The sequence below is a fragment of the Watersipora subatra genome, chromosome 4, assembly GCF_963576615.1.
Source record: "Watersipora subatra chromosome 4, tzWatSuba1.1, whole genome shotgun sequence".
Taxonomy (NCBI): Eukaryota; Metazoa; Bryozoa; class Gymnolaemata; order Cheilostomatida; family Watersiporidae; genus Watersipora; species Watersipora subatra.
In genome coordinates, this window is record NC_088711.1 from 58,395,828 (window position 1) to 58,412,066 (window position 16,239).

General features: G+C 35.6%; 1 protein-coding gene across 1 annotated transcript; it reads right to left on the reverse strand.

The window, feature by feature from the left end:
* Positions 1-64: 64 nt before the first annotated feature.
* On the reverse strand, positions 65-11,872 carry LOC137394741 (gamma-aminobutyric acid type B receptor subunit 2-like). The gene is made up of 7 exons (XM_068081503.1): positions 11,750-11,872; positions 10,772-10,904; positions 8,960-9,067; positions 6,997-7,205; positions 6,199-6,403; positions 2,336-2,482; positions 65-962 (listed from the first exon to the last, which is right to left on the reverse strand). Exons 1-7 carry the CDS (start codon positions 11,854-11,856, stop codon positions 243-245), a joined length of 1,629 nt encoding a protein of 542 aa, XP_067937604.1. The 5' UTR covers positions 11,857-11,872; the 3' UTR covers positions 65-242.
* Positions 11,873-16,239: the final 4,367 nt, after the last annotated feature.

The following is a 16,239-nucleotide window of genomic DNA, read 5'->3' on the forward strand; positions in this document are numbered from 1 at the left end:
TTAAAGAGATGACAACTCTTATATCTATATTCTCATGAATTACTTCCAAGACTAACAGGTAGCAGTAGCTTAAAAACTTGAAAAAATATTATAAAAAGCAACATCTAACATAAACATTCAAAAAATATAACATTGCACCTGACTATTTTTTAAAACAACTAGATTTTCACCAATATAAGTAGAGATAATCTGGCTTATAGATGGACAGCAACAGCCGCAGACCATTTGTGATGCCAAAACCACTAGATTATCAAAGTATGACCTTTATCATTGACATAAACGTTTGTTGTTGCTAAGGATTGTCTTCTGCGCTGTTTTTTTGGTTTCGGCTTACTTCCTGTGGCAGCAGACCAAGGATATAACTGATCATTTCCTAAAGCAACCGACAATCTTGACTTATCACTTGGCCGCCTTGGTAACGACCAGCTTTTACTATTATTTAGACACGAGCTTATATAGGACAAAGCATCTATATCATCTCCTAGCTGGTAAGTGTCTGCTATGGAGGATAACAGCTCCATATCATTGAGATAGATGTTTTCGCTGTTGGCTAAGACTGGACTAGAAATTCTTTCTGCAGAATGCAGTTGCTCTTCACCAACAACATGCTGTTCGGCGCGTTCAACGCTTGGCTCTATGTCAATCGGTTCAGCATGAGAAATTGTCACGATGGGTAGAACACGTGATGTAATGTCACGATCAGAGAGATGATGCTGGTAAACCGTCGGTGATTCTACTGTTTGGCTAAAGCTTATATCATTAGGAGCATTTGGAGAGCCTTTTGCTGCTCTCATAGAGTGGTTGCTGCCAGGTGACATGAAACAAGGTAGCACGCAGCAGAAGGAACTAGATGCCCTTGTCGGTGGCGAGACAGTTGATGTGAAGGAATAGTTTTGACTACCGCTGTCGCTGGAAGTTGAACCTGGCACCTTTTTCTTCAGTTGAGTCACTAGTACTTCTCTCTATGGACGATTGGATACAAGATTAGTTGCAGCAAACACATTTAAACTGATAAAAATGTATTTCAAAATGTAAAGTTTCTTTATAGCCGTGCTCCTATAAATCTCTATTACCCAGATAACAAACAACTTTTTCAGATAAAAAACAAAAATTCAGTATTTTATTCAGATAATAGTTACTTTGATGCAACTAACTATTTATCTGGATAATACATCATTAAATTTTATACAAACATTGTTTTCTGAATAAACATTCCGATTTAAATGATATTTGAATTATTTATGTGATAATTTATATATAATAAGTTATTATAATTATGATAATTTATTTGAACGACGCAATTCAACTAATCTATAACCTCACTGCTAATTTAAATAAAGTTGGCATCTGAGTAATACTTTATCAGAATAAAGTTCATTGTAAGGAAGTAGGCTATTAGTTGCAATTAAATAATAACATTTATCAGTGTCTTAAATAAATCTTCTACCGAGAAACAAGCTGTAAACGGCCTGAACAAGACAATTGCAATTTTTCTGTTATCAAGGGATAGAGTTTTCATGAAGGCATCACATATTATTAATGCTTTTGGATTTCATCAACATGAACCATAATCTGTTGAGTACAAAATGAAGTTGTCTTCTCTTCCACCAACAGTAGGTCATGGAGCAGAACCTAATTTACATCTAAATAATTTTCTATCAATAGTGTTACTAACTTGCTGATGGTATGCTTAGTCTAAACTTTCATGTAGGCAAATTGTTAACCATAACACGTTGTTAACACCGTAACACCTAACAACTGTTAACAACCCAATGCTCACCTGTTCATAAAATGTGGTTAATATCATTCTTGAACCTTCCCTCAGCAGCAATAAAAAAACACTGTTACAACCCTTGCAGTACATACTCTTTGAGCGAAGTCAAAATTGATAATTCTAGTTTTTTTCTCAGTTTAAACTACACAAAAAGATACAGTAAGGGAAAGTTATCTGGCACACTCATACCATGAGAGAGGCATTTATAAAATTGTGTTATTTTTTAAACCAATCTTCTATCATAAAATGTATTTTCAAAAGAAGCATGTCTGTAAGCAACCATATAGCAGCAAAGAATACATCCGCTGATGCTATTCTGCAATGGTTCAATTCTACTGCATTATGTTTATTTCATCAAAAGCAAGTTTTCTGTCTTCCGCGGTTGGTATCTCAAGATGAAAATTTTATTACAAAAGAAAACAACTCCCATAACTATAGGCCAGGGAGTAACAACTCTAAAGTTACCTATTGCACATTTGAACAAAACCTATGCATAGTACATGTTATACATCATTTCTATCTCAAAGGATTAAAACACGTTTAAATGACGTTGAGCCTCACCTCTTCGAGTTGTTTTTTGAGATATCTGTTCTCTGCGAGTATCTTCACTAACTCAATGCCAACATCGCTAGAAACTGGTTGCTGGACATACTTCGATGCCGAACCCATCAGTGGCTCTAGACCTCTAGATTTGCTCACAACTTTTATCTACAGAAATCAGAATTAGAAATCGCTGATATTTATTGTTAGCAACAAGCTCTGCAAAGAATCCTCATGCCATTCCTAATGACTAGTGGTTCACCTGTAGAATGTACAAAACCTGAGAGTAACACACTGGGTAAGTTTTAGTTACTTTTTATATTTGTTCTCTGACTACGTACTGTATTATTATGTATTATATATCAGTTGATTTATTTTCTCTGTCGTAGTCTTGTATCCAGACGGCAGCACAGAACTATTTGCAGGAGCTGGTTTAAGATTGGGTGCTCCTCTCGCCACCCTTCTAGTGGTCTTCCTTAGCAGAATTTAACCCCAACCTTCTTTTCGCAGGTCAGACACTTTAGACCACAGCTTTTTCTTAATTAAACATCATGTTTTGATAAAAAAATATATGAACAAATTTGCAATAGGTTTTTTGTATGATTTGTTTGATGTACATATACAATGTACATCAGACAATCATACACAATATGTGTACATTTACAATGTACACATATTGTGTATGATTAATTGATGACATTTACAATGTACACACGTACAAACTTTTGACCTAAACTAGTCTAGCAGTAGCAGCAGGATGCATTTGGCATCAAGCTTGAAGTTAAAAAGAATAACATAGACACACCAAGAAACTGATTCAACATTTTATTTATGTAGCAGCAAACCTGGTTTCCTTAAATAAAAAAAAACACACCATGATTAGTCTTTGGCTAGCTGGCTAGATTTTCTCAAAATCTACATTAATAAATCTCATTTAGTCATTGTTTGTGTCTGTCTGTTAGTCTGCTATATATTTCTACATCTTTTTCCTGATTTTATGCAAACATCACACGTATACTCTCCGCTCATTTGGCCAGATAACCAAAAATATTTGGCTTCAAAACTCTACCCTGTTGCTGTTCCGATTGAAAATGAATAATCTAGGGCAGGGCTGGGCTTGCTGCTAGTCATAATATAAAAATTAACTCTCTTTACATGATCTTGAGCACTTTCCAGCTAGTAACAACATAAATTAGTAATAAAACAAGTGGAAAGGAAGAAGCTGGAATAAACACGCCTCATGGCTATCACATGTATTTAATTATCTTTACAAGTTTCCCACAGACCATAAAGGTTACCTTAACGTAGTACCTTCTGCAGACATTTATTAAATTAAATAAACCGATGCTAATCTCCTTCAGAGTGTCTGCTGAGAAATTACAAATCAAATACAACTTTGGCCTTGAGTTCCACTAGCTGTTAGAGCGTACAACGTCGGACTACAACTGGTGCAACAACAGGATGGTTGTAACAAGCTAAGGAAATATAATATTTAAGCACTTCCTGTAAACACAACTTGTCTGCGTCAGAGGAAAACTTTTATTATGTATTGTTGATTTATAAGAGTGCAATGGTTTTATTACTGTTGTACTGGCTGTACAGAAACCTTTCCAGTTGCATGATACCAGAGGTAACCGAGAAGAATGCCACATCGACTGCTTCGTGTTGGGTATAATCACTAATATTATACCTCCTTATTTATAAGAAAGGCGTCATTTTCTTTACAATTCAGATATTAAAAATTGAATCACTCACTGGTTCAAGGTCATTAGAGAGTATTTTATGAGAGCCCTTCATCAGCCAAGCTTCTTGTAAACCTTTGTGAAACTTTTGTGATAAATAACACATTATCAATGAGTCTTTATTGAACGATGTCCAACCATTGAAATGTTTTAACAAAATAGGTAGTTAATAGATATGCTGTTACATCTGTACTTTGTTTATCAATGCATGGGCACACAACTTCTTTATATACTAATTTTTAAACCTGCTCACAGTCACCATAAAATGTCCTCAAAAATTTTACCAAGAATGCATAAAAAATGAAAGCTAGCCACTGGTGTTGAGAATAGAGACACTGTATAGCTGTAACTATTGAATGACTGTACAATAGAAACGAGAGGATTCTTTTTGAATAGGTATAGGTCAAGGTCAAGTTGAAATTACCTAGTAAAAACTTTTTCTTAGTTGGGGTCTCCGACATGCTCTTCATTAGAAACATTAAAGTGGCTATGCGAATGTCTAGCAATCAGAGGAAACGTGTGGTTTCTTCTTTGGGATCCAAAAACCTGACTGCCACCCTTTTTTAGCTTCTAACAGACTAGCTGGAAATAATTCACATGCCGTGTTTTTTAAATAGTAGACTATGCGCGAGCTAACTCGCCAATTACAAATACTAAAGTACAACTAAACCGATACATTAAGCTAAAACAAAAATAGTTCTCCAGTACTAACAAATAAAAATTTCTAATCAGTTGTCAGCTCAGCAGCTGTAAAATAATTTTCATTTGTTAATGAGCGAAAAGCAGATAAAAAGGTAACTAAGTTATGGCAGAGAGAAAAATAAAACCTTAAGACTTAATTAGCTACTTACCTGCTGCCGCTGCACTTACCTGCTGCCGCTATACTCGCTAAAACTACTAACTCTTGTTGGTGTCAAAGTAAGCAAATATGTCTACACCTCGAACAAACCCACTTGAGATTTTTATTTATAAGCTAACAGAATTCATGGCTCTTGATATTGTGGAAATTAAAATATTTGTTGTCTCTGTTACCTCTGTTATGATACTCTGTTTAGAGTTCCCCGCTAAGTTAAACACGATGAAAGTTGAGTAGTTATTTGTGTACGAGTGAGTGGGTGAGGGTTGGTGTAATATCTCAAACTATTCCTCGTTATTATACTGAAATACTTGCAGACCCGTATAACTTTTATTAAAATCAAGTTACAAGTTTTTAATGCTTATCTAGAAGTTTAGACACATGAGAAAATAAGTTCAACTCTGTTAACGTAAAATGACAACATTGAATTGAAGAGATTCTATGTTGATGATCTCACACTATATGTTAGTAGATTTTATCGGAAAGTATCGATATTTTTCTATTATTTGCAATTTTTATCATTTGTGATTGTTTTTGATGCTTGAGGTGATCTGACAGGATGTTTCAAGATTAAAATCGAAAAAACTTGATCGCAGTTAAAACCCTTGGAAGAAAAATACATGTGAAATGACATCACTAGTTGTTATCATTGCTATAGTTGATATCAGCTATTGGGTTCAAGTTGAAGCATTACAATTCTCTATTTTATCGATCTTTTTGCTATTATAGACATCATCATTACACTTTTGATTGATCTGAGCGTTTTAATCGCGATTGAGTTTTATTGATTTTAATCGTGAAACATCCTAGCAATCAGACACCTCAAACATTAAAAGCAATCACAAATTATAAAAAATACTGATATTTTGGGAGAAAATCTACCAAAATATGTGTAAGTTAATCTTTAAGACGAGTTTGTCAAGAGAAAGCAAAGTTTCTCCAAAATTATTTTAGAAAAGTGTGTTAATAAGCACAAATAGCCATAAACACAAATTCTAATGAACAAATAGCCGTCAGCGGTAGCTATATTGGCATGGCTGTTAAATAAAATCGGTATATCACGGCCTTTAGTCATACCCGCACCATCACTCAAAGACTATGATCCGCTTGTAATTATTTTCAATATGAGGTCTGCGATGATATTTTTTCAATTTCACCAAATTTTCCAGAAAACGGTTCAAATTCAGATTTTTAGACAACTGCACACGATTTTGGTATAGTATCGAACAGTTTGCTTAGATACGAAGAAATATTACAAAAGTTGGTTTAGCCTTCATTCTTCTTACCTTTGGCAAAAAGATGAGAAAGAGGGTGGCTGTGACACCCAGCCATATGCACAGGGCAGCAGTCGCAAGCAGAACTAGGGTGTTCTCAGGAAAGAGCAAAAATAACAGACAGGATGTCCCTGACAGAGTCAGCGTAACACCAGAGCTCAGTAGCAAGCACCTGCTGTCGTCGAGGGCTGGAAATGTGATGTGTCGGATCTGCCACCTGCGTGAGACAAGTGGAGCGGGTTAGTCGAGTGTGCTTAATGGAGAGCTTGTAATCTTCTCCAATAATTATAGTTTAGTTATGTGATGTTTTTGTTAAATAAATTAAATACAATTGTGAAATAATGTGACAACTCATAGCAACAAAATATTATTCATAAATTATTATTATTATTATTCATAGATTATATCATTCATTATTCATAGACATTTTAAAACAATAACCACTGTTATTATATATATAGATTACGTGGATTTATAATTTTTCACGTTGCAATAAATGCTAGATTTCTCAGCCGCAAAATAACTTGATATTTTGAATTCAGAACAGTGACTTAAAACTAAAAACAAACTTTTTAGAATAATGTAAAACCAGGTAACACCACAGAGTCTTACTAGGTAGCACCTGGTATTACTACCAGGTAAGACTAAGTAATGTTATCAGGTAAGACTAATGTAACCAGGTGACACCAAAAATATTAACAGGTTACACCACATAATTTCACTATGTAACACCAAGTGCCATAGCCAAATACCACTAGCTAATGTCACCAGGTAACAACAAGTAATATTACCAGGTAATAGCAAGCCTACCCAATATAGCATGACATGAAGACTGTGACATATTTGTAGAGTAGCAGCACAAGCAGCCATATGGAGTAGAATTCTGAAGAACAACCGCTGTCGATAAGCTCAGCAGCGGGGCAGCTGATAGGGTCTATAATCTGCCAGCTAGTCAGCAGACCCACATCCAGGAGCAGCAGCAGAATGATGCCACCAAAAAGACTTCCATCTCGAATTGTCTATAAACACAAAAACTTGCCCTCTCTACTAAGGTGACAGTGCAAATCTGTCTGGACTGATATGGATACAAGAGTAACCAGTAATGCACTGATATATTTAGCCTTGGGTACTTACATGGAGGTGTTGTGCTTAACTAGTGAAAGGTTATATGTTGTGTTAAAAACATGGATATAAGGATTGACTTGATGTTTCAGCTTGAAAACTTATGAAGAACAAAGGTTTAAAACACTTGTGATTGATAAACATATCAGGCTTATCAGGGGGAGGTTTATACACTTCAACAGATATGCCATGCATGTATATGAAATGGATGGGATGGATATTCTACCCAATAAATAAACACATTTTCATAGATTTATTACCAAAAAATAAGATATAATGTTTACTATAAGGAGATAAATACACCATAATAGGTGTGCGAGAGTGAGGTAATAGATCGACTGCAGAGATGTGATAGCGTGGCAGTAGGCTTACCAGGGGGAGATAAACACCCGATGATCGGTTTGCCATAGAGAGATGAATACGCTATATTAGTTCTACTGTAGCATGATAAGTACATTAAAATAGGTTTACAAGGAAATATATTTATCGTGTAGTAAGGATATGATTGGAGGAATAAGATGTAATATAAGCTATAATATGGATCGAGCATATTGAATATACCAAGGGGTGATAACTACCTCAATTTAAAAAGCTGGCTCTGATACCGCAAAAGGAGGAAAATTGTATATTAAAAAAGCAAATCTTTTGTATGTTTGATCTAAATGACGAGTCATGGCGGGACTGATCTAAAGCCCATTTGGGAAGTTGTTTTTTTACCATCATGTAAGCACTGCTTGAAAGCTTCATGATTGTAAGGCAGCGAAAACAATTGCAAATTAATGTTACTATAAATAAAGCATTGTCTAGGGAGACATATGTAGCTAGCTATAACAGTACAGCTAGCATCCTATAACAATTATAGCAATAAATAACTTCGTTAGCTGGATGCAAATGCTATATTCTCATAGACAGCGCCCGAACTGCAGGGCAGGAAAATCTGAAACCCTTTTACCACGAGGTGAATAGGCCAGTCGTAGGATATTCTCATCTAACACGGAGACTTGTTTTCTCTATTGCGCTGACTCAATGGCTGTTATAAGTGATTTCAAAGCTGCTATAGAAAGTGAGGAAATATTACTGTAGCACCATGAAAGAAGAGTGATTTATTGCGAGGCCGGCTTTTAGAACAACTAGTATGACATAGTAGTGAAGCCCTAATTACACCTTTTGCTTATGAAGAACCTAATTACGGAAGCTTTATCTTAAATTGAGCCTTCAATAAAAAGATTAAACGAGAACTTGCTGTTTCCGTTCAAGGTTTGAAAATCATGCGTGATTGTATCTAGCCTTTCAGACAAATGAATAACCTTGTTTTCTATTCTATGACACAAACATACTCCATCCACCATCGCATGTTTCAGTTTATGAACTTTCTTTCACTTTAACCTTCAATTCGCTATTCTGATTCCTCCGCAATACCAGGAGATTACTAGCATTTAAAACACATCTGTTCAACTCAATCATTCCGGATTTCTATCTTTTTATTGTTTTCTTTTCTTTCTTTTAGCATGTAATAAAAAAAGATCATTTTTTTTATTATTATCAATGTCAGTTAAAAGTTATACATACATATATGATTTGCCCAGCAGGTCTGAAAAAGGTGATTGTACTAACTAGGAATGCCTGCAAGAATGCATACAAGGCTACAAACCACGGAATGGGCACGAGGATACTGGAAGAGCCTGTGCACCCTCCAACCCTTCACTAGCATGGAACTGCAGACGCCGGTGAATCCAAGTGTAACCAGCCAATAGCGGGCCTAAAATGCACCAATCATCTTGTTTGTTAAAGCTATAAAAGTTAAGAGAATAGGAGACAATACATCTGTTCAAAAAAGCTTCATATACCGGTATGATATTCACCTGACCTTACAGCGAGATCAGACACTTTTTTAACTAGGACATTAAAATATTATTATTATATGTATTATAGAATAGCATTATAGATGGTAACATCTGTTGTTTCTCTACAATCTACAATATAAGAGTATGTGAAAATTTCAAGGGATTTAACAACTTGCTTCACGGATCAATTATCACGGATCTCACAAAACCTTTACTATGATAAGCATCGTGTCCGTTCGAAGCCACCACGGTTGATGGTTGGAAAAAGATTGTATCATCCAGGATTTGAACCCTTGACTTACACCTGGGTAGGCTGACTTTCTACCAACTGTGACAATCAACCACGTTGCCGTAATTCGTAGCAATTGTGCAGTTACTTACTACATCTGATGACCTCTCACGACGCCTCGGACTGCCAAGTTACTAGTATTCGTGAAAACTGTAGGTGCCTTAGACCGTCTTGTCTTAGCCTTAGCTTTCCGCAGAACAACAGCTAAAGCACTGAGTCTATGAAACTGGCATTGAAACTCGTGAGGTCGGCTGTGATATTCATACTGAAAGTGCATACGTATGAATTTTGAGAGAGGCCATATTCTCAGACCTATTAGAGCTAAATTATATCAAAAGGGTTAGAACTAGAACTAAGATTTGAAACGCATGAAGCTGGTGAGTTCTCTGCTGTATTTTACCAGACAGATTAAGTTGTAACAAGTTAGAGATGATATCTTTCCCTCCTTTTTCCTCCTTCATCTGTTTTTTCCCTTCCTCTAGCATCCTAACTCACTCGCTACCTTCTCTCCTTCCTCTTTTCTCCCCACTCCTTACTCTCCCTTTCCTTCTTAATCTTTCTCCCGCACCCTTTCTCTCTATTTTACCTCCCACTTTTCTCCTTTTGCTCTCTCTTGCATACTCTCTCTCTCCCCATTTTTCTCACTCACAGATTCACCGATTAAGGCACAGTTTCCATTTACCACTTAGCGCTCTCCCACTTCACTCGTAATCAACAGCTTGGACAAGAATGGAAAGAAAAACAAGAAGCTCTTAAGCGGTGTCAAGGCCTTGTTGACAGTCACTCATGGAGTGGAATGTGGAGGAATTTGTGAGCATTCCTCTGTCAAGTATTTGCTTTAGAGTGTATCACTCCTGGCCCAGCTGTGTGTCACTGAGGCTACAGTTATTTCATTTGCTTTTTCATAAAAATAATTTAGGCATTCAGGCATCTATGAGATGACATGGTCAGCAGTTACCCGATGTTAACCGACATTCAAAACAGGTGGTTTGAGAATGGCTTCAACAATGTGCTCAGTAGACATTTTAGACCACACAAAAATTTGTATTGAAACCTTTGATTTTAATGTGAGATTATGAATAACATATCACCCATTATATCTAGTAACAATGTACCAGTTATCTTGAATAGGGATTTAGAAAAATATTTTTAAACATAAGTCACCTTCTGCTGAGGTGACTTTAAAAAAAAAATGTTAAAGACAAAAGTCTGTGTCGATTACTTATTTGGTTTAAACCTAGTCATGCAAGTTGTATTAGTATAACCATATAGATTTTGTTTTAATGAGGAGAAGTTCAGTACCCACCCTCACAACGAGGTAGTGTCTTACCTGGGCTATTCGAGTTTTTGCATCTGTGCTCCAAGAGTCAACAGGCAGAACTAGTAGCAAGCTCCCTGTATATAGAGCTAATGCTCCCCCAAATAATACCATGTTTACTCTAGGGCTTGTCATCTTGATAAACCTAAAGAAAATAAACCACCATTTTTAACAGGCTCAACTCATCCTTAACTGGAAGAAGTCAGTTAAGAGATTCTGTGTATTTTATAGTCAACCGGAAGTAACCCGGTTCTCCTTTGGTCTTTCACAGCGTACATTTGACACATTTGTTACGTCATAAGTTTGGAGTATATTATCTCTGAGTCTACTTATAATCATTATTCATAGATAAAGTTCTACAGGCGCGACTCATATGGACACATAAAAAGCTAGTTAATCTTACGAAGCCTGAAAATTTTCACATTGGAGATGAAGAGAAACATCTTTCTGATCTTTCACAGATATCTTTCTTGACTCTGATGGTAATAAAAAGCAAATAGCTGTAACCTTAGGGTCCAAACATACATACAAACAGACAAACATATTACAGATAAACAGACAACTAAACTCGTTATCTATCGTATTTAGGTATTGCCTGGAGCACAGATAAGTTGGGGGTTTATACAGTAAAAGGTTCTTTTCTTTGTCATTTACAAGAAAGGTAATCATAACATCCATCTTATTTATCAAGAAAAACTATAAAACAAAGAAAATTCTTCAAAAGTAGTGAATGTGCCTAAATACTTGTAATCAAAATACGACTAAAATACATTGCATGGAGCCAAATTAATGCACATTTTATTAATTTTATATAATGTTATTATGCTTAATTGCTGCCATTCAACTTGATGTTTCTATCTATGACGCTTGACCTCTGACAAACTGCTTAGCATTTTCTAAACACCAGGAACTAGTTGGAACTTTGCAAGTATGTCATTCAAGCGACAAAGCCAATAGCTAGCTAAAATTCGCTAAACCTAGAACACCTACCTGAGGTTCATGTATTTGATGTTGAAGACCAGCATCGCTAGCGTGAGAAGATAGCCAAGGGAACAGAATGAAGCTCCTAGCACAAACACTATCAACGAGGTTTCCATATCCGCTGTCTCCGAAGATTTCACGACCTGAAACTTGTCTCGTGAGCAGCAGCTAAAATTAAGGGTGAACATTCTCGCTCGACATCGAAGAGTTATTTGATGTGGCCCACGGCTTGCGCGTAATCTCTGTACGCACCTCTCCAATAGCTCAGCTCTGAACAGCTATTGTGCGTGCAGAAAAGCCTTTTGTTTCATTATTAGCACTGAATATAATTCGTCAGTGGGTAATTGGGTGGAAGCTAATGCTTCTGAACTTTCCATTCGGTGCCGCCTAATTTCAGGAAATGCTCATTCATCGGCCATTGTAAGTAGCCATTACAAATTATCTAACGGCAGCTCGTCCTAGCATTGCCTTGCTCAAGCAGCAAAATCAGCTTGGTGCTGAGAAATGGCAGCACCGAGATTGAGAACATTTAATCGAATGTAGAGTTATACTTGTGTTAACGCGAGGAGGCGAAACAACGCCTCTATGCTTAGAAAGGTTGATTGAAGAAATTGAGGTTGTGATAGTTGTATGATGAAAAGTAAACATCTTCGTGCCGCACAATTTGCAAAAAGAAGTGATTTGTTAAAATTCGGTTCTTCTGTAACTACCGATTTTAGCAAATTTTTGTTGTTGAAGTTAATGTACTTGGGTAAGTCGAATAATGAGCCAAAAGTGAACACAAATAAGTTAAATTATGTTCAACCCTAATAGGTGATGAGTAAATTTGTTTGCTGACGCTGTATATAGTTGTATTCTATACCATCAGCTTGGAGCTGGAGCTTGGAGCAGCATCAGCTACTCCAAGCTGGTATCCATTTGTATAAAAACTATTAAAAGAAAACTAGAGAAAAAAATAAAAAGGAAGGTTAAGAAAAGTTAAAATTAAGGAAAATTAGAGCGCATACAAAATTTATGTTTTAAGGTTTTGCTGTCTGATATAGGCAGTTATGACCAGCGTCTAAATATACCCTTAATGCTGAGGAGATAACTGTATTTTTAGATATTTGCTGTCTGAAATACTTAAATCTCTAATCTGCCGACCATCCATTACATTCCTACTTCCCTAGAAAGTTCACCACACTTTATACCAAACACCAACACCTTGCCAATCCACATTATTTAACAGGGTTATGCAAAAAGAACTTTTTCTTCCAATACGCATAGTTATATTTTAATATTCTTTATTTTAGTTTTTATCACATGGTCATGTGACTAACGGTCATGTGACTAACGGTCATGTGACTAACGGTCATGTGACTAACGGTCATGTGACTAACGGTCATGTGACTAACGGTCATGTGACTAACGGTCATGTGAATAACTGATTAATGATAATAAAGCTCATATTTATCTATTCATCAACTAAAACGGTAAAACATTCCTTAAATATATTTCATAAGACACTAAAATGCGACTTTAAAAACAGGACTTATAAAACACTCAATTTAAACACATAATTTAATAATTATAAAACTAGCGAAATTTTTGAAAAAGCCTATCAAATATTTTTATAACTCACATTCCACGAAATCATTAAATTGTCAGCTTAGAAAATTTATAAAACAATATTTTAGCTGCCTCTCACACTCACCAGATGCTGAGCTGACTCGCACTCACCGACAGCGCTGACAGTGAAAGACTACCACTAACAACTAGACAGCGAGCTATTATATTCTAATATATTATATTCTGTAACATAATTAAATTAAACGTGTCACAGCGTTAATTGACCTATTATTTACCTTCAACATTCTAAAGCTCTGCAAGTTTATAATTATTGGCTAGCTAGTTGGAACTTAGACACAAAGGCAGCCCATATGTAAGTGTATTGACTGCCCATTACTCATGTAGAAACATCCTATCAAATCAGCTACAACGTTTATTACATAGTGATATGCAGGCCTTTGTTCCTCAGCTGTAACAGCAATATATAAAGAAGTTGTTAAAATACACTTAATATAATTAAGATAATCCGCATGACAGATGAACTAAGGATCATGTACCACGATATCTAGTGAAAGAAACAATTATAGTGAGTGGCAAATGTGTAAGGGAGATAACTTCCATTCGTCACTAATAAAACTGTAAACTCAACACTATGGAATCTTCACCTTATGCATATATAAAAGCAGGTTGCCGATCATAGACTTTCCATTGAATGTGAGAGACATCAGACTAGCAAAATTCCTTTTGAACTAAACATCGTTTGAAAATTGTAGAACTCAATGAAAAAACAGTAATCAAATAAAATAGTTTTTATTTTAACATCTTTCAATGAAGTAATGATTTTGAGGTAACTGAAGAAACATACCAACTGCAGTACACAGAGTCTTATAGAGTGTATATTTACTATGTATAGAAAAACAACTAGTATCAGTGTAAAGCTCCTGCTGAAGAGAAAAAACTTTTTAGCTGTTTATTTTTTATCCTTCATTTCTCAGAATTTCAATCAGTGTGTCGTTAGAAACTAGTGATCTGTGAGCAGCTGTTTTTTTATTTCTTGTTCGATTAGGAGTTCCCTCTGTATTCTAGCAATATATCAAGAACTATTAGTCTAATCCACTAGAAACTTTAGAATTCTACTAAAAACAAATTATAAAGAAATTGACAAGAATTTCGTAATGTAATGCAAATCGAAAGTATGAAAAAAGCAAAACTACACAGCCGAGTTTACCCAGGCGTAGGGCCAGGTGGGAACACAACTCCCTGAATTATTTTGAGCCCAGGTTTCAAAATATTAAAATACACAATTAGTTGAAATTAAATTTTTTGCATAGATATATGTTGGATTAAAGTTGAATTTTAAGGGATGTCAAACTCAATTGTATAAGGGGCCAAAATTCAAAATACAATCTAGGTCGCGGGCCAAACAGGATAAACATTTATTTAACACACTAAAACAAAATGATTTTGGAACATAAATATGAATAAAAACAAACCAGCATATTATTCTGAAACAAACATCAAGTTTAATTGATGCGAGAAGTAAGCGGCAAGGCAGCTGAAGCGTTGCATTATGGGATCTGTAGTTCTGCGCAGTATTATGTCATCAGAGCATCATATTGATGGGCCATGAATAATTGACACATGTGATTATTAAACTATCAGTGTTTTTGTACTAAGCTACTTGTTCAATTAATATAATAACTGTATCTACAAGCTGTACATATATATAATAACTGTATCTACAAGCTGTACATATATATAATAACTGTATCTACAAGTTGTACACATATATAATAACTGTATGTACAAGCTGTACATATATATATATATATATATATATATACATGTATATGGATTGTCACTGGATAAAAATGGTATTACATTGTTACATATCACATTAGCTGAACATGGGTTGTCACTTTTCTTTGTTTACGCATACATTTTCATCTGATATATTTTATAATTTCACAAATGTTCTTAACCATTATCTCGGAATGACGCATTACGAGGTTACTATATTTATCACCTAATTACCCTCGTACACCGCATTTTACTTCTTTATGAGGAGTTTGAATGTTGAGCTAGTAAATTCTATGTTATGCCAAAAATGTTAATGCATAGAAACTTGAAGCTACAGTTGAATACGTATAAAGTTAAGACATACTCACCAACTAACTCCCTTTACTTAGCTGCAGGGGAGAAGCAGATGTCGTCCATTTAACCCACTTCTGCTAATGAAGTCCTTTAAAAAGTTGAATAAGCGTGTATCGATTCAGTCCACCAGTTTGTATTTTTAATGACTCCCTGAATAGGGGACACAAAAGAGCCTGGCTTGTCATTAGTACCCATTAGCAAATAAACAAACATGACTGGATATGGGCATTCTATATACAAGCACCTGTTTTGTCCCATTTGAAACAGCCGCCCGTGCATGAGAGAAATGCGAAGCGCATATGGATGACTTGCATGTTATTTCTACTGCTGGGTACATAGCTAGGAGCCTGGCGCCTGTAACATCTGAAGTCCTCAACCTTCGTAGAGCTTGATGAGATCTTTTCACTCATATCACATGATCAAGGAACATTTCTGAAGGTGAAGAGTAAGCCGAGTCCTCTAGTTATCACAATCACAAAGGGCCTCATTGAATAATGTGCAACTAACTACATGGTTTTCAATAAGGTTGACTTGAAACAAAATCCACATTACAGTTATTTGGTATCAAAAAATGCTGTGTTGTAGGTGCAAAATATGTGGAAATGTGATTAAAAGCTCTCAAAAGAGAACAGTTAATTGCAGCCATCACGAAAACTGCCGTAGGTTGGAGTCCTTCTCAAAACAGCTCAAATGTGATGTAGTTGAACACGATGTGCTTGTTTACACTTTTAAGCAACCTCATTCGTCGAAATATTTTCACAATACACTTCACGCACGCAATAAAACCATGTCTATTG

Excerpts from the sequence above, each read along its gene's own strand:
- LOC137394741 (XM_068081503.1), bottom strand. The coding sequence starts at position 11,856 with ATGGAAACCTCGTTGATAGTGTTTGTGCTAGGAGCTTCATTCTGTTCC. Across the intron at positions 6,404-6,996 it reads TTCATGTCATGCTATATTGG|GTGGCAGATCCGACACATCA; the intron begins GTAGGCTTGCTA and ends TGTCTCACGCAG. Across the intron at positions 2,483-6,198 it reads TTCTCATCTTTTTGCCAAAG|ATAAAAGTTGTGAGCAAATC; the intron begins GTAAGAAGAATG and ends TGATTTCTGTAG.